Below are 18,796 nucleotides of genomic sequence, written 5' to 3'. Positions count from 1 at the left end.
GAAAAAATAGAAAGAAAGAAAGAGGATATAATATAGTGAAGTAAAATAAAGCTATTATAAAGCAAAGCTATACAGACAAAATCTCACCCAGAAGCATATACATATACACTCACAAAAAAAGGAAAAGGGGAAAAATTAATATATCCTGCTCCCAAAGTCCACCTCCTGAATTTGGGATGATTCGTTGTCTATTCAGGTATTCCACAGATGCAGGCACATCAAGTTGTTTGTGGAGTTTTAATCCGCTGCTTCTGAGGCTGCTGGGAGAGATTTCCCTTTCGCTTCTTTGTTCGCACAGCTCCCAGGGTTCAGCTTTGGATTTGGACCTGCCTCTGCGTGTAGGTCACCTGAGGGCGTCTGTTCCCCGCCCAGACAGAACGGGGTTAAAGGAGCAGCTGCTTCGGTGGCTCTGGCTCACTCAGGCCAGGGGGAGGGAGGGGTACAGAGGAGGCGGGGCTAGCCTGCGGTGGCAGAGGCCAGCGTGACGTTGCACCAGCCTGAGGTGTACCGTGCATTCTTCTGGGGAAGGTGTCCCTGGATCACGGGACCCTGGCAGTGGTGGGCTGCACCAGCTCCCAGGAGCGGCGGTGTGGAGAGTGACCTGTGCTCGCACATAGGCTTTTTGGTGGCGGCAGCAGCAGCCTTAGCGTCTCACGCCCATCTCTGGGGCCCGTGCTGACTGCCGCGGCTCGCGCCTGTCTCTGGAGTTCGTTTAGGCGGCACTGTGAATCCCCTCTCTTTGCGCGCCGCGAAACAAAGAGGCAAGAAAAAGTCTCTTGCCTCTTCGGCAGCTGCAGACTTTTTCCCGGTCTCCCTCCCAGCCAGCTGTGGTGCGCTAACCTCTTCAGGCTGTGTTCATGCCGCCAACCCCAGTCCTCTCCCTGCAATCCGACCGAAGCCCGAGCCTCAGCTCCCAGCCCCACCCACCCCGGCGGGTGAGCAGACAAGCCTCTCGGGCTGCTGAGTGCTGCTCGGCGCCGAGCCTCTGTGCGGGAATCTCTCCATTTTTTCCTCTGCGCCCCTGTTGCTGTGGGATCCGCGCTGATAGTCACGGCTCGCACCCGTCTCTGGAGCTCATTTAGGTGGCGCTCTGAATCCCCTCTCCTCACACACCAGGAAACAAAGAGGCAAGAAAAAGTCTCTTGCCTCTTCGGCAGCTACAGACTTTTTCCCAGACTCCCTCCCGGCTAGCTGTGGTGCACTAACCCCTTCAGGCTGTGTTCATGCCGCTAACCCCAGTCCTCTCCCTGCTATCCGACAGAAGCCCGAGCCTCAGCTCCCAGCCCCGCCCACCCCGGTAGGTGAGCAGAGAAGCCTCTCGGGCTGGTGAGTGCTGCTTGGTGCCGAGCCTCTGTGCGGGAGTCTCTCCGCTTTGCCCTCCGCACCCCTGTGGCTGCGCTCTCCTCCGTGGCTCCGAAGCTTCCCCCCTCTGCCACCCGCAGTCTCTGCCCGCGAAGGGGCTTCCTAGTGCGTGGAAACCTTTCCTCCTTCACGGCTCCCTCCCACTGGTGCAGGTCCCGTCCCTATTCTTTTGTCTCTGTTATTTCTTTTTTCTTTTTTCTTTTGCCCTACCCAAGTACGGGGGGAGTTTCTTGCCTTTTGGGAGGTCTTACGTTTTCTGCCAGCATTCAGTGGGTGTTCTGTAGGAGCAGTTCCACGTTTAGATGTATTTCTACTGTATCTGTGAGAAGGAAGTTGATCTCCGCGTCTTACTCTTCCGCCATCTTCTCTCCTTTTCGAGTTGATTACATTTTGATTAAACAAGGGTTGCTTTATAGTTTGGTCAGACTATCAAACACTAGTATTGAATGACTAGCATTCAGGAAATCATTACAGAAATATTCCGAGCTGTGGAATGCCCTTATTCTCTCCTCACTGCCATAGCACAACCTGACTCTAACATATAGGATTTGCCCTCCTCTTCTCCATTCTACTTTCTATACCTTCCTACCCTACCCCTGGCAAATGGAAAGGCCAATGACTTGATTTTCCTGAATTGTGGAATGCTAGAGACCACTGCAATAGTAAATTCCCCTACATTGAAGGGAGAGACAGACCAAGACGGATCAAGATAGGTGCTAAAGAAATAAGGCTAAAATGAAGAGTGCATGTGTTTGCAAGAAAGGATTCTAAAGATAATCTAGTTTTGTCTAGTGAGGCAAATTTCTAAGTTTGATATATGGTCTCAAATCTTTGTTGATCATCCAGATATTGGACCTAACATCTTATCTGTGAAACTTAAATGAAATATTTTTAGTGGCACACAGTCTGTATTATAAAGAGATAGTGGTATGGGGAACACATATGCTCTGCAGAACCTGAATCTTGGATACATCCTTGGTATTATTTCTGGTGGCAGGATGTCCATCCAAAGTGCATTCAAGGCCTATTTCCTCAAAAAACTCTGAGAATGTTTGCATCTAAGTTCCTGAGAAACATTAGTCTGTAGTTTTCTTGTATTTGCTTTCATTTTGGTGTCAGGATAATCTAGCTTCATGAAATGAATTAGTAAATGTCTCTTCCTTTTCTGTTTTCTGGAAGAAACTGTATAGACATGGTGTTAACTCTTCTTTAAACATTTGGTATAATCCTTCAGTGAAAATATCTGGGCATGGATATATATTTTTCAAGAGTTTAAAAAAATTCTAAATTCAATTCCTTAGTAGTTACAGGTCTAGTCAAATGATCTGTTTCATATTGGGTGAATTGTGGTAACCTGTGTTTTTCAAGAAAGTAGTCAATTTTAACTAAATTGTCAAATTTATATGTGCATAATTATTCACAGTATTCCCTTATTATCCTTTTGATGTCTGTGGGGTCTGTATTACTCTTCCCTATTTAACTCCTGACACTAGTGATTTGTGTCTTCTTTCCTTTTTTGTTGTCAGTCTTGTTGGAGATTTATCAATCTTATTGATTTTTTTCAAAGAACTATATTTTAGTTTTATTGATCTCTATTGTTTTCCTGTTTACACTTCCATTGATTTTTTTTCTCGTCTGTATTATTTCCTTCCTTTGCTTGCTTTTGGTTTATTTTGCTCTTCTTTGTCTAGTTTCTTGATATAGAAAGTTAGATTATTGATTTCACACCTTTTCTATTTTCTAATGTAAGCATTTAGTGCTGTAAATATCCTCTCAGCATGGCTTTAGTTGTGTCCACAAGTTATGATATGTATTTTCATTTTCTTTCAGTTTTATATATTTTTTATCTCCCTGTAGACTTCTGCTTTGACTGGTGGATTATTTAGAAGTGTATTGTTTACTTTCCAAGTGTTTAGAGATTTTCCTATTGTCTTTCTGTTATTCATTTCTAGTTTGATTCCACTGTGGGCAGAAAATATACTCTGTATGAGATCAATGTTTTTGAAATGGTTAAGTTTTATAGTCAAGGATATGGTCTATTTTGGTATATGTTCCATGGGAATATGAAAGGAATGTGCATCTGTTGATGGATGAAGTATTCTATAAATGCTGATTAGATCCTTTGGTTGATGGTATTGTTGAATTATTGTATTATGTATTCTTGCTCATTTTCTGCTAAGCAGTACGATCAGTTGCTGAGAGAGGGGTATAAAAGTGTTCAGTTATATCTGTGGGTTTGTCTATTTCTCCTTTCAGTTCTATCAGTTTTTGTTTGATACAGTTTGTAGCTCTGTTGTCTGGTGCACAAACATTTAGGATTGCTATGTCTTCTTGGTGGACTGACTCTTATTATGTAATGTCCCTCTGTGTCCCTGGTAATTTTCTTTGCTCTGAAGTCATTTTTATCTAATATAAATAGCACTCCTTTCTTTTGATTAATGTTTGCATGGTATATCTTTTTTCCCAACTTTTAAATTTCATTATGTATATTTTAATTTTCATTATCTTTGAAATGAATTTTTTATAGAAAACACATAGTGAGGTCATGTTTTTTCTTATCACTCTGTCAATCTGTCTTTTAACTGGTGTATTTAGACCAAGTTGTAATTATTGATATGTTAGGGCTAGATCCGCCATTGTGTTTTCTGTTTGTTCTGTTTTTTGTTTCTCTGTTTTCTTTGTCTTGCTTTCATGTGGATTACTTGAATATGTTTTAGAATTCATTTTGATTTACCTCTAGTGCTTTTGAGTGTATCTCATAGTATAGCTTTTTTAGGGGTTGCTCTAAGTATTACATTATATATCCATAACTTATCCCCGTGTATTGGTGTCAACATTTCATCAGTTTCAGTGAACTTCAGAAAATTTTGCTTCGTTTATCTTTCTTTAACCTCCACATTTATAATTTTTAAAATATTTTCTCTACAGACATTGAGAGCCACATCAGACAGTGTTTTATATATATATATATATTTTGCTTCAATCTTCAAATATAATTTAGAAAATGCAAAAGGAGAAGGAAAGCCCACTGTGTTTACCTATAGTTTTGCTTACTGTGTTACTTCTTCCTTCTTGATATTCCAAATTCCTTCTTTTATTATTTTCTTTTTCTTCAGAGAACTTCCTTCAGCCATTTTTTTAAGGGTAGGTCTGCTAGTGAAAAATTCTTTTTCTTTTCTTCTGAAAATGTGATTTCCCCTTCATTCCTAAAGGTTGTTTTCATTGCATACAGAATTTGTAGTTGACAATTCTTTTCTTTCATCACTTTAAAAATGTATGCCACTTCCTTCTGGCCTCTATGATTTTTCATGAGAAATCGGTTGTCATTTGAAATGCTATTCCCAATAGTTAAGGTTTCTCTTGCTGCTTTTAAGATTTTAAATTTATCTTCAGTTTTAAGAAGTTTGCCTTATATGTCCAGGCATGGATTTCTTTGGGTCTATCCTTTTTAGGGTTTGCTCAACTTCTTAAATCTGTCTATGTTTTTTTTTTTTTTTTTTGCTAATTTGGGGAAGTTTTCAGCTATTATTTCTTCATATACTTTTCCAGCTCCCCCCTCTTTCTTTTTTCCTTCTAGGATTCTGATGACATGAATGTTAGATATATGTCATACTCCCATTGGACACTGAGGCTCTGTTCAATTTTCTTCCAATCTATTTTTTCTCTGATGTTCAGAACTGAGTATTTTCTATTGTTCTGTCTTCAAGTTCACTGATTCTTTGCTCTATGCTTTCCATTCTGCTTTTGAGTCCATCCACTGAGGTTTTTGTTTTTGTTTTTGTTATTTAGTTATTGAGTTTTCAGTTCTAAAATTTTCATTTAGTTACTCTTTATAGATTCTGTTTGTTTTCTGAGATTTTCTGTTTTGTTGCTGAGACTTTCTATTTTTTATTTGTTTTAAATCTTTGTAATTTCTTGTTGAAACTGTTTTTAATTTGGTGTGTTTTTTAAATTAATTTTTATTAGAGTATTGTTGCTTTACAATGTTGTGTTAGTTTCTTGCTGTACAGCAAAGTGAATCAGTCTTACATACACATATATCCCTTCTTTTTTAGATTTCCTTCCCATTTAGGTCACCACAGAGCACTGAGTAGAGTTCCCTGTGCTACACAGTAGGTTCTCATTCGTTATCTATTTCACACATACTAGTGTATTTATGTCAGTCCCAATCTCTCAGTTCATCCCACCCCTCCCTTCCCCTCTTGGTAACCATAAGTTTGTTCTCTACATCTGTGACTCTATTTCTGCTTTGCAAATAAGTTCTTCTCTGCCATTTTTCTAGATTCCACATATAAGTGATATTATGTGATATTTGTTTTTCTCTTTCTGACTTACTTCACTCTGTATGACTGTTTCTAGATCCATCCACGTCTCTGCAAATGGCACTATTTTGTTCCTTTTTATGGCTGAGTAATATTCCATTGTATATATGTGCCACATCTTCTTTATCCATTCCTCTGTTGATGGACATTTAGGTCACTTTGAAACATTTTTAAGATGGCTGCTTTAAAATCCTTTTCAGATAATTCTAACTTTTCTGATATCTTGATGTTGGCATGTATTAACCCTTTTTTCTTATCAAGTTGAGATTTCCTGGTTCTTAGAATAAGTGATTTTTTAAAATTGAAACCTGGACATTTTGGGTATTATGTTCTGACTTTGGAGTTTATTCACATCTTCTGTTTTAGCAGGCCTCCTCAGATACTGAGCAACAGGGGAAGTAGGGGCATGACCTGTTACTGCCAGGTGAGGGTGGAAGTCCAGGTTCCCCACTCTGCCTCTGTTGACACAGGTTGGGGGAGTAGCTCTTTATTCTTCCTTGGCAGGTATAGGAAGTGTGGTTCTCTACTAGGCTCCCACTGAAAATACCCTGGTTTGGATGGGGAGGTGTGTTGTGTTACTGTTCCCTTGTTGGCCTCTACTGACACTGCAAGGTGAATGGCCTCATTTCTGTTGGGCAATGATGAAAGTCTTGACACTTCACTAAGAATTCTCTGACATCACCCAAGCAGGGAGGTTGAGAGAGAGAGTCTACGTTCCCTTCTTGGCTTTTGATGGTTTGGGTGGGTGTAGAATAAAGTTGCAGATTTTTTTCTGTGGTGTTTGGCTGGAGTAGACTGGTTATTATCTAAATGCTATCTGCCTTCCTAGGCTGCCCTTTTCATGGTACTTTGGGTAGAGAGAGCAGGCTTTTCTAGGGACTTTTGTTGTCTGTATCCACAGGTTTCCCCAATACCACTCATATGAAGCAAAAAGAAAACCCAGGAAATCACTTCTGTATTATTCCTTAGCTCCCAATGTTCTCAACCAGACTTTATTCTTTTTTTTAACTTTCAGAGTCTTTTTATGTTTGTTTTATACATAAAGTGCAGGGTTTTTAGTTAGACTTAGCAGGAAAAATAGAGAAAAGTATTTCTGCTCCATCTTTTCAGAAACAGAAGTTGCCTGTTTTTAAAACCATTTTTCTTTGAAGAAATGAGTTTAATCTAGTTAAAGGGTTTTTCTCCCTCTTTAAAATTTGAGATATTTCTATACTTCAAGGTTAAACTTAATTTGTATTAGATTCTTCTCAACTCAGGCAAAATCCATGCACACTTACAGAGATGCAATTTATTACTTGAAGGTTGACTATCTCATCTTTTCTAATCTTTAAATAGAGAAGAAAAGTAAATTTGAGAATTTGCTGATACATTTCTGTCGTGAGAAAGATGATATTTATCATGGAAAAAATAAGAGACCCTTGTTTTAATAGCATAGCTATGATCTCTTCAGGGATATTGCTTGGATTACTAATGCATGTTATTGACCAAATGCTTTGCATCACTATTCTAATATTGTCATATCAAAAATGAAACTGTTAATAAGTTTGCTTGTAGGAATAGAAAAATAAGATTATTATTACTTATACTGCCTATTTTTAAATGCTAGTAAAACTAAACCATCAATCATTTTCTTCCTCCAGATGAGGGGTATGTCTGATAAATCACTCCGGCTAGTGCTGTCCACATTCAGCAACATACGGGAGGAGCTTGGACATCTTCAGAATGACTTGACAGTAACATTTATTTTGATTTTTCTTTCCAAATCTTTTCTAGTTCCTAGCTTCATAACATAGAAATCAAAGCATTCAGTATACCTTTTCAAAATTTAATACAACACAACAACATTGTGCTCACCCAGATATAGTTATTTTCTTGAAACAGTTAATTGGGGTTGGGAGAGAGGAGTTAAGAGTTATCCAATGTGAAAATGAAAGAAAGTTGGGTGCACACTTATTACTTAGTTTACCGCTAAGGTAATTTAATGCTTAAAGCCAGGGAGTAGTTTGTAAAATTAGAATAATCTGACTTTGATTCAGAATTTCCCCTTTTCTGTAATAATAAAGCATATTTTGAATTTCTTTGAATACTTGAAAACTTCTTTCTCCAAGAACTTAACATTTTCTATTTTCTATTCTAATTGGTGTTCTTCATGACATCAGCTAGATACATTCAGAATACGTTCCATACAATGAATAACTCCTTGAGGACTTTGGAGTGGGTTTTCTTGTTTCTGGGTTCTGATGAACACATTTAGGCTCTTAATTTGAAAATTCACCACCTGCTGGGATTAACAAGGGTCTTTGTAGATTGAAGAAAAACATTAAAATAATTCAAAAGGTTCTGCTTCATTGTACTTACAATTAGTCAATTCATCAAAATGTCCATCGATGTGGGTTTTTAAATTTTCAATCCTTTGTATCCCATAGTTTGATTAACTTTTAAGAATTCTGTTTTATTAAACAACTACAAATGAAACAAATGCTTATTTAAACCTTCCAATGTAAACAGGTCTTTGTATTACATAACTGTTGACAGGTTTCTGTAATTCTGAGTCATAAATAATTTTGCTTCTAGTCACTGGAAAATGACAAGATAAGATTTGAGAAAGACTTGGCATTCAAAGAAACTCAAATAAAAGAGTATGAAGAACTCTTAGCATCAGTGAGAGCAAATAATCGCCAGCAGCAGGTAAGTTGACATTTTCTTTGATAATAAATTTGATAGTTTTTCATATGCACAATTACTAGCACATTGGAGTTATGAGATATAATCCAGACAATTAAAATATGATAGAACAATTTGTTCATATGGGAATTGAGTGGCTTTGGGTATTTCCAATTACTGAAGCCCTCTCAGAAAAATAGATAACCCCAAGTATTTTAGATAGAAAGTATATACAATCCACAATTATCTGTTTTGTTGGGTGACAAAAATTGTATAAATATTGAAAATCTAAGTTCACTCGTTCATTTAATCTACTAATGTGTCAATAAAAAAGTTTTTGTAGATCTTAACACATGTTTGTGCAATGAATAACTGAATGAATGAACTCTAGAAGATTTCTCCATATACCTGAGCAGAGAAGATTCTTAGGAAATCGTAATGAGCCTCTGAGGTCTGTCCATTCCTAAAATTCACTCCCATGACAGTCCCAAATTTTGGCTGGGTTTTCATTTGTCACATAATCAGGCATATGGTCATTTTGGTGCCTACTAGAAGGCAGGTTACGGTATTGTCAAAAAGCAGCAAGAGTCAGATTGCTAGATTGGTACATTGAACATTCATCTAATCTTGATTCCTTCTCACTCAAGATAGGCAAGTGAGGGTAATGTCTTTCATAGCTGATTTAACTTGCCTTTTAAGGTTAAATATATAAGAAAACTGGGCATGGAAAAATATCAATATTTGCTTTGTTTCATTGAATTAATCAACTAAAAGCACTCTCTCCAAAAGTAGAATCCATTTGTCTTATTTACTGTGTCTTCTTTACAGCAACGACTTGAAGACTCAACCTCAAAATGCCAAGCATTGGAAGAAAACAATCTTTCTCTTCGGCATACACTATCAGACGTAGAATATAAACTAAAAGAACTGGAATACTGTAAGCGTAATTTAGAGCAAGAGAATAAAAATCTTAGAGTGCAGGTATTCAAATTTTGTTTTAAATATATGTTATTGCCTTAGTTATATGGTTGTAATCCTAGCATTGGATATATATATATATATATCCACTTCATCTCGAGAAAATATGTAGACTGCTTTCTGATGATCTCACATGCAGTTAGGTCTTAACTCACTGCCATTTGAGCTGTGTAATGCAGTTCCTAAAAATCACTCTCATTATTTCAATGTCTTGTTTAATCAAGTGGTTTTCATCTATTAATGTCTTGTAATATAATATGTATTTCCTTCATAACAGTCTAACTACAGAAATTTATTTTGTCTTGTGTAGCTTTCAGAGACTTGCACAGGCCCGATGCTGCAGGCTAAAGTGGATGAGATTGGCAACCATTACATGGAGATGGTAAAAAACTTAAGAATGGAGAAAGATAGAGAGATCTGCAAACTAAGGGTATGTAGATCCTACACTGCATAAATACACAGTTCAGCACAAACTTTCTAATAAGATAATGATAGTCTCAAGTTTAATGCTACAAAGAAAAATCAACCAAAGGTAGAGTTTTAGGAGTATGCCATAGAACCATTTGTTTAAATACATATCACTATGTAGGGAATATTGTTAAATTGTCTTGTAATTTAGCTTCATCTTTTCTAGGAAAGCAAAAGAAGACCTTAAGTTCAGGGTTGTTGATTTTTAATTTCTATTTATTTATTTATTTTTTTTGGTGATGGGGGAACACTTTATGATCTTGCCTAAAGCCTGCTCTATGCAGCCAAGCAACTTTCAAGATTATCCAGTGAAGCCACATTTGACTTCATAAAATAGAATTTGTTCAAAAGTCTGCTGATTTTTCTTGCAGATTTCCTCCACTGGTTTCTTTTCCATCTGAACGTTACTAATAACACTTTAACCTAAACAACCATCTGTGCACACATAATGCAGTAAAGAGGGAAATGGACAGGATTTGCAGTCAGAAGACTTGTCATGGAGTTGCAGCTATGTTGCTTACTAGCTGTTGTGCCTTTGTGTCTCTGGATCTCATTTACCTGTTTTGTAAATAAAGATTATAATAATACTTATCTTGGAAGGCTGCTGTGAGGACTGAGATGAGTCATGAAGGAGGAATATGTTGTGAACTGCAAATTATGATATAAGATTTGTTATTGAGTTTTCCTTAATTAGTATTTGAAGGAATATAAAGTACCTGTTTCCTTAGCTTTATTTTAATTCTTGTTGCCTAGGACTTTTACTTAAGTAATGCCTAAGCCTAAATAGTAAAGTTACCTTTTAAAAATGAGAAATTTCTTGGACTTCCCTGGTGGTCCAGTGATAAAGAATCCACCTTACAATGCAGGGGACTCGGGTTCGATCCCTGGTCAGGGAGCTAAGATCCCACATGCCATGGGGCAACTAGAGTCCATGCGCCACAACTACTGAGCTCGTGCACCTCAACTAGAGAGCCTGCATTTTCACAAACTACAGAGCCCATGTGCTCTGGAACCTGTGCACCACAACTAGAAAAGGGAAAACCTGCACGCCACAATTAGATAGAAGCCTCAATGAAGATCCCACGTACTGCAACTAAGATCCGACGCAGCCAAAAATAAAAAATAAAAAAATAAACAATAAATCTTTTTTTTTTAAACATCTTTATTGAAGTATAATTGCCTTACAATGGTGTGTTAGCTTCTGCTTTATAACAAAGTTAATCAGTTCTACATATACAATATGTTCCCATTTCTCTTCCCTCTTGCATCTCCCTCCCTCCCACCCTCCCCATCCCACCCCTCTAGGTGGTCACAAAGCACTGAGCTGATCTCCCTGTGCTATGCGGCTGCTTCCCACTAGTTATCTATTTTACATTTGGTAGTGTATATATGTCCATGACACTCTCTTACCCTGTCACATCTCACCCCACCCCCTCCCCATATCCTCAAGTCCATTCTCTAGTAGGTCTGTGTCTTTATTCCCGTCTTGCCACTAGGTCCTTCATGGCCTTTTTTTTTTTTTCCCCTTAGATTCCGTATATATGTGTTAGCATACTGTATTTGTTTTTCTCTCTCTGACTTACTTCACTCTGTATGACAGACTCTAACTCCATCCACCTCATTACAAATACCTCCATTACATTTCTTTTTATGGCTGAGTAATATTCCATTGTATATATGTGCCACATCTTCTTTATCCATTCATCTGTCGATGGACATTTAGGTTGTTTCCATGTCCTGGCTATTGTAAATAGAGCTGCAATGAACATTTTGGTACATGACTCTTTTTGACCTATGGTTTTCTCAGGGTATATGCCCAGTAGTGGGATTGCTGGGTCGTATGGTAGTTCTATTTGTAGTTTTTGAAGGAACCTCCATACTGTTCTCCATAGTGGCTGTATCAATTTACATTCCCACCAACAGTGCAAGAGTGTTCCCTTTCCTCCACACCCTCTCCAGCATTTATTGTTTCTAGATTTTTTGATGATGGCCATTCTGACCGGTGTGAGATGATACCTCATTGTAGTTTTGATTTGCATTTCTCTAATGATTAATGATGTTGAGCATTCTTTCATGTGTCTGTTGGCAATCTGTATATCTTCTTTGGAGAAATGTCTGTTTAGGTCTTCTGCTCATTTTTGGATTGGGTTGTTCGTTTTTTTGTTATTGAGCTGCATGAGCTGCTTGTAAATCTTGGAGATTAATCCTTTGTCAGTTGCTACATTTGCAAATACTTTCTCCCATTCTGATGGTTGTCTTTTGGTCTTGTTTATGGTTTCCTTTGCTGTGCAAAAGCTTTTAAGTTTCATTAGGTCCCATTTGTTTATTTGTGTTCTTATTTCCATTTCTCTAGGAGCTGGGTAAAAAAGAATCTTGCTGTGATGTATGTCATAGAGTGTTCTGCCTATGTTTTCCTCTAAGAGTTTGATAGTGTCTGGCCTTACACTTAGGTCTTTAATCCATTTTGAGTTTATTTTTGTGCATGGTGTCAGGGAGTGTTCTAATTTCATACTTTTACATGTACCTGTCCAATTTTCCCAGCACCACTTATTGAAGAGGCTGTCTTTTCTCCACTGTATATGCTTGCCCCCTTTATCAAAGATAAGGTGACCATATGTGCATGGGTTTATCTCTGGGCTTTCTATCCTGTTCCATTGATCTATATTTCTGTTTTTGTGCCAGTACCAAACTGTCTTGATTACTGTAGCTTTGTAATATAGTCTGAACTCAGGGAGCCTGATTCCCCCAGCTCCATTTTTCGTTCTCAAGATTGCTTTGGCTATTTGGGGTCTTTTGTGTTTCGATACAAATTGTGAAATTTTTTGTTCTAGTTCTGTGAAAAATGCCAGGGGTAGTTTGATAGGGATTGCATTGAATCTGTAGATTGCTTTGGGTAGTAGAGTCATTTTCACAATGTTGATTCTTCCAATCCAAGAACATGGTATATCTCTCCATCTATTTGTATCATCTTTAATTTCTTTCATCAGTGTCTTATAATTTTCTGCATACAGGTCTTTTGTCTCCTTAGGTAGGTTTATTCCTAAATATTTTATTCTTTCTGTTGCAATGGTAAACGGGTGTGTTTCCTTAATTTCACTTTCAGATTTTTCGTCATTAGTGTATAGAAATGCAAGAGATTACTGTGCATTAATTTTGTATCCTGCTACTTTACCAAATTCATTGATTAGCTCTAGTATTTTTCTGGTAGCATCTTTAGGATTCTCTATGTATAGTATCATGTCATCTGCAAACAGTGACAGCTTTACTTCTTCTTTTCCGATTTGGATTCCTTTTATTTCTTTGTCTTCTCTGATTGCTGTGGATAACACTTCCAAAACTATGTTGAATAATAGTGGTGAGAGTGGGCAACCTTGTCTTGTTCCTGATCTTAGTGGAAATGGTTTCAGTTTTTCACCATTGAGGACAATGTTGGCTGTGGGTTTGTCATATATGGCCTTTATTATGTTGAGGAAAGTTCCCTCTATGCCTACTTTCTGCAGGGCTTTTATCATAAATGGGTGTTGAATTTTGTCAAAAGCTTTCTCTGCATCTATTGAGATGATCATATGGTTTTTCTCCTTCAATTTGTTAATATGGTGTATCACATTGATTGATTTGCGTATATTGAAGAATCCTTGCATTCCTGGGATAAACCCCACTTGATCATGGTGTATGATCCTTTTAATGTGCTGTTGGATTCTGTTTGCGAGTATTTTGTTGAGGATTTTTGCATCTATGTTCATCAGTGATATTGGCCTGTAGTTTTCTTTCTTTGTGACATCTTTGTCTGGTTTTGGTATCAGGGTGATGGTGGCCTCATAGAATGAGTTGGGGAGTGTTCCTCCCTCTGCAATATTTTGGAAGAGTTTGAGAAGGATAGGTGTTAGCTCTTCTCTAAATGTTTGATAGAATTCACCTGTGAAGACATCTGGTCCTGGGCTTTTGTTTGTTGGAAGGTTTTTAATCACAGTTTCAATTTCAGTGCTTGTGATTGGTCTGTTCATATTTTCTATTTCTTCCTGGTTCAGTCTCGACAGGTTGTGCATTTCTACGAATCTGTCCATTTCTTCCAGGTTGTCCATTTTATTGGCATAGAGTTGCTTGTAGTTATCTCTCATGATCTTTTTTATTTCTGCAGTGTCCGTGGTTACTTCTCCTTTTTCATTTCTAATTCTATTGATCTGAGTCTTCTCCCTTTTTCTCTTGATGAGTCTGGCTAATGGTTTATCAATTTTGTTTATCTTCTCAAAGAACCAGCTTTTAGTTTCATTGATTTTTGCTATTGTTTCCTTCATTTCTTTTTCAGTTATTTCTGACCTGATCTTTATAATTTCTTTCCTTCTGCTGGCTTTGAGGTTTTTTTGTTCTTCTTTCTCTAATTGCTTTAGGTGCAAGGTTAGGTTGTTTATTCGAGATGTTTCCTGTTTCTTGAGGTAGGCTTGTATTGCTATAAACTTCCCTCTTAGCACTGCTTTTGCTGCGTCCCATAGGTTTTGGGTCGTCATATCTCCATTGTCATTTGTTTCTAGGTATTTTTTGATTTCCCCTTTGATTTCTTCAGTAATCACTTCGTTATTAAGTAATGTATTGTGTAGCATCCATGTGTTTGTATTTTTTACAGATCTTTTCCTGTAATTGATATCTAGTCTCATAGCGTTGTGGTCGGAAAAGATACTTGATACGATTTCCATTTTCTTAAATTTACCATGGCTTGATTTGTGACCCAAGATATGATCTATCCTGGAGAATGTTCCATGCGCACTTGAGAAAAATGTGTATTCTGTTGTTTTGGGGTGGAATATCCTATAAATATCAATTAAGTCCATATTGTTTAATGTATCATTTAAAGCTTGTGTTTCCTTATTTATTTTCATTTTGGATGATCTGTCCATTGGTGAAAGTGGGGTGTTAAAGTCCCCTACTATGATTGTGTTGCTGTCGATTTCCCCTTTTATGGCTGTTAGTGTTTGCCTTATGTATTGAGGTGCTCCTATGTTGGGTGCATAAATATTTACAATTGTTATACCTTCCTCTTGGATCGATCCCTTGATCATTATATAGTGTCCTTCTTTGTCTCTTGTAATAGTCTTTATTTTAAAGTCTATTTTGTCTGATATGAGAATTGCTACTCCAGCTTTCTTTTGATTTCCATTTGCATGGAATATCTTTTTCCATCCCCTCAGTTTCAGTCTGTATGTGTCTCTAGGTCTGAAGTGGGTCTCTTGTAGACAGCATATATATGGGTCTTGTTTTTGTATCCATTCAGCCAGCCTGTGTCTTTTGGTGGGAGCATTTAATCCATTTACATTCAAGGTAATTATCGATATGTATGTTCCTATTCCCATTTTCTTAAATGTTTTGGGTTTGTTATTGTAGGTGTTTTCCTTCTCTTGTGTTTCTTGCCTAGAGAAGTTCCTTTAGCATTTGTTGTAAACCTGGTTTGGTGGTGCTGAACTCTCAGCTTTTGCTTGTCTGTAAAGGTTTTAATTTCTCCATCGAATCTGAATGAGATCCTTGCTGGGTAGAGTAATCTTGGCTGTAGGTTTTTCTCCTTCATCACTTTAAGTATATCCTGCCACTCCCTTCTGGCTTGCAGAGTTTCTGCTGAAAGATCAGATGTTAACCTTATGGGGATTCCCTTGTGTGTTATTTGTTGTTTTTCCCTTGCTGCCTTTAATATGTTTTCCTTATATTTAATTTTTGACAGTTTGATTAATATGTGTCTTGGCGTGTTTCTCCTTGGGTTTATCCTGTATGGGACTCTCTGTGCTTCCAGGACTTGATTAACTATTTCCTTTCCCATATTAAGGAAGTTTTCAACTATAATCTCTTCAAATATTTTCTCAGTCCCTTTCTTTTTCTCTTCTTCTTCTGGGACCCCTATAATTCGAATGTTGGTGCGTTTAGTGTTGTCCCAGAGGTCTCTGAGACTGTCCTCAGTTCTTTTCATTCTTTTTCCTTTATCCTGCTCTGCAGTAGTTATTTCCACCATTTTATCTTCCAGGTCACTTATCCTTTCTTCTGCCTCAGTTATTCTGCTATTGATCCCATCTAGAGTATTTTTAATTTCATTTATTGTGTTTTTCATCATTGCTTGGTTCCTCTTTAGTTCTTCTACGTCCTTGTTAAATGTTTCTTGCATTTTTTCTATTCTATTTCCAAGATTTTGGATCATCCTTACTATCATTATTCTGAATTCTTTTTCAGGTAGACTACCTATTTCCTCTTCATTTGTTAAGTCTGGTGTGTTTTGACCCTGCTCCTTCATCTGCTGTGTGTTTTTCTGTCGTCTCATTTTGCTTATCTTACTGTGTTTGGGGTCTCCTTTTCACAGGCTGCAGGTTTGTAGTTCCTGTTGTTTTTGGTATCTGTCCCCAGTGGCTAAGGTTGGTTCAGTGGGTTGTGTAGGCTTCCTGGTGGAGGGAACTAGTGCCTGAGCTCTGGTGGATGAGGCTGGATCTTGTCTTTCTGGTGGGCACATCCACGTCTGGTGGTGTATTTTGGGGTGTCTCTGGCCTTATTATGATTTTAGGCAGCCTCTCTGCTAATGGATGGGGCTGTGTTCCTGTCTTGCTAGTTGTTTGGCATAGGGTGTCCAGCACTGTAGCTTGCTGGTCGTTGAGTGAAGCTGGGTCTTGATGTTGAGAAGGAGATCTCTGAGAGATTTTTGCCATTTGGTATTACGTGGAGCTGGGAGGTCTCTTGTGGACCAGTGTCCTGAAGTTGGCTCTCCCACCTCAGAGGCACGGCCCTGATACCTGGCTGGAGCACCAAGAGCCTTTCGTCCACATGGCTCAGAGTAAAAGGGAGAAAAAATAGAAAGAAAGAAAGAGGATATAATATAGTGAAGTAAAACAAAGCTATTGTAAAGCAAAGCTATACAGACAAAATCTCACCCAGAAGCATATACATATACACTCACAAAAAAAAGGAAAAGGGGAAAAATTAATATATCCTGCTCCCAAAGTCCACCTCCTGAATTTGGGATGATTCGTTGTCTATTCAGGTATTCAACAGATGCAGGCACATCAAGTTGTTTGTGGAGTTTTAATTCGCTGCTTTTGAGGCTGCTGGGAGAGATTTCCCCTTCTCTTGCCTGTTCGCACAGTTCCTGGGGTTCAGCTTTGGATTTGGACCCGCCTCTGCGTGTAGGTCGCCTGAGGGTGTCTATTCCCCGCCCAGACAGGATGGGGTTAAAGGAGCAGCTGCTTCGGGGGCTCTGGCTCACCCACGCCGTGGGGAGGGAGGGGTACAGAGGAGGTGGGGCGAGCCTGCGGCGGCCGAGGCCAGCGTGACGTTGCACCAGCCTGAGGCACGCAGTGCGTTCTCCCGGGGAAGTTGTCCCCAGATCACGGGACCCTGGCAGTGGCGGGCTGCACAGGCTCCCGGGAGGGGCAGTGTGGAGAGTGACCTGTGCTCACACAGAGGCTTTTTGGAGGTGGCAGCAGCAGCCCCAGCTTCTCACGCCCGTCTCTGGGGTCCGCGCTGATCGCCGCGGCTCGCGCCCGTCTCTGGAGCTCGTTTAGGCGGCGCTCTGAATCCCCTCTCCTCGCGCACTAGGAAACAAAGAGGGAAGAAATAGTCTCTTGCCTCTTCGGCAGCTGCAGACTTTTTCCCCGGACTCCCTCCCGGCCAGCTGTGGTGCGCTAACCTCTTCAGGCTGTGTTCACGCCGCCAACCCCAGTCCTCTCCCTGCGATCCGACCGAAGCCCGAGCCTCAGCTCCCAGCCCCACCCGCCCCGGCGGGGGAGCAGACAAGCCTCTCGGGCTGGCGAGTGCTGGTCGGCACCGCTCCTCCATGCGGGAACCTCTCCGCTTTGCCCTCCGCACCCCTGTGGCTGCGCTCTCCTCCGTGGCTCTGAAGCTTCCCCCCTCTGCCACCCGCAGTCTCTGCCCGCAAAGGGGCTTCCTAGTGCGTGGAAATCTTTCCTCCTTCACAGCTCCCTCCCACTGGTGCAGGTGCCGTCCCTAGTCTTTTGTCTCTGTTATTTCTTTTTTCTTTTGCCCTACCTAAGTACGGGGTGAGTTTCTTGCCTTTTTGCAGGTCGGACGTTTTCTGCCAGCGTTCAGTGGGTGTTCTGTAGGAGCAGTTCCACGTGTAGATGTATTTCTACTGTATCTGTGGGAAGGAAGGTGATCTCCGCGTCTTACTCTTCCACCATCTTCTCTCCTCCTCCTAAACAATAAATCTTAAAAAAAAAATAAGAAATTCCTAATTGGCATTTCAGTTCACATATTACACTCATAAAGCTCTTTAAATGTTTATAACTATTGGTATTTTGCTCTTCATTTCATAACTAGCTGTATGACTTTATGTCACTTAACCTCTTTGGAACTCAGTTACCCATTTTGTTAAATGAGAATTATAATAATTCTTAGTTCTTTTTAAATCCTTAGACTCAATTAAATCAGTACCAAAAAGATGTTTCAAGAAGAGAAGGAAGTTGCAGTGACTTCCAACTCAAGATTCATGAACTGACAAGCTTGCTGGAAGAGAAGGATTCCCTTATAAAGCATCAATCAGAGGTAACAGAGAAGGGGTCAAGGTGGAGATGAACCATACAACTCAGCCCTGTTGGATAAATACTTCCCACAAACTATAAAAAGACATGTTTCCAAGACTTACTTTATTTATGAAGTAGAATGTGAGTGCCTATGAGAAGTAGAAGACTCACATTTCAGGAGAAATAATTCAAATAAAAGCTAGAATTGAAGCAAAAAATATGTGCTATTGTGCCTTTAATAATTTTAAGACATTGATTTTCTACCTCATTAGCAGTCAAACTCCCAATAAGGCTGTGAGCTGCTTCAGCAAGGGACTGTGTTATATTCCTTTCTGTGTCAGTAGCATGTAGCCCAAGATCTGTCATAAAATAGGTACTGAAGGAAGAAACTACCCAAATGGTGGCTAATGTTGTATTGCTGTTATTGAACTAATGGTACTTGTAGTAACGTTCAGTGATAGATTTTCTGTTAAGAAACAATATCTGCTTCCATATTGA

At 39.1% G+C, this 18,796-nt stretch overlaps 1 protein-coding gene across 4 annotated transcripts in view; it reads left to right on the top strand.

Annotated features, from left to right (window-relative positions):
- The window catches only part of POF1B (POF1B actin binding protein), a 104,719-nt gene that overhangs the window by 67,190 nt on the left and 18,733 nt on the right, over positions 1-18,796 (top strand). For 3 of the 4 annotated variants that reach the window (XM_082377257.1, XM_082377256.1, XM_082377259.1), the window contains 5 exons: positions 7,325-7,417; positions 8,259-8,372; positions 9,177-9,329; positions 9,637-9,756; positions 18,192-18,320. In XM_082377257.1, the coding sequence (XP_082233383.1) occupies positions 7,325-7,417; positions 8,259-8,372; positions 9,177-9,329; positions 9,637-9,756; positions 18,192-18,320 (609 nt within the window). Of the gene's footprint in view, positions 1-7,324; positions 7,418-8,258; positions 8,373-9,176; positions 9,330-9,636; positions 9,757-10,165; positions 10,941-18,191; positions 18,321-18,796 lie in introns of those variants that run through there. The other variant, XM_082377258.1, reaches the window with a different exon arrangement.

The sequence above is a fragment of the Balaenoptera borealis genome (genome assembly GCF_965194805.1).
Source record: "Balaenoptera borealis genome assembly, chromosome: X".
NCBI classification, from domain to species: Eukaryota; Metazoa; Chordata; class Mammalia; order Artiodactyla; family Balaenopteridae; genus Balaenoptera; species Balaenoptera borealis.
Note: the sequence above shows the minus strand (reverse complement) of the source record. Positions and strands in the feature narration are given on the sequence as shown.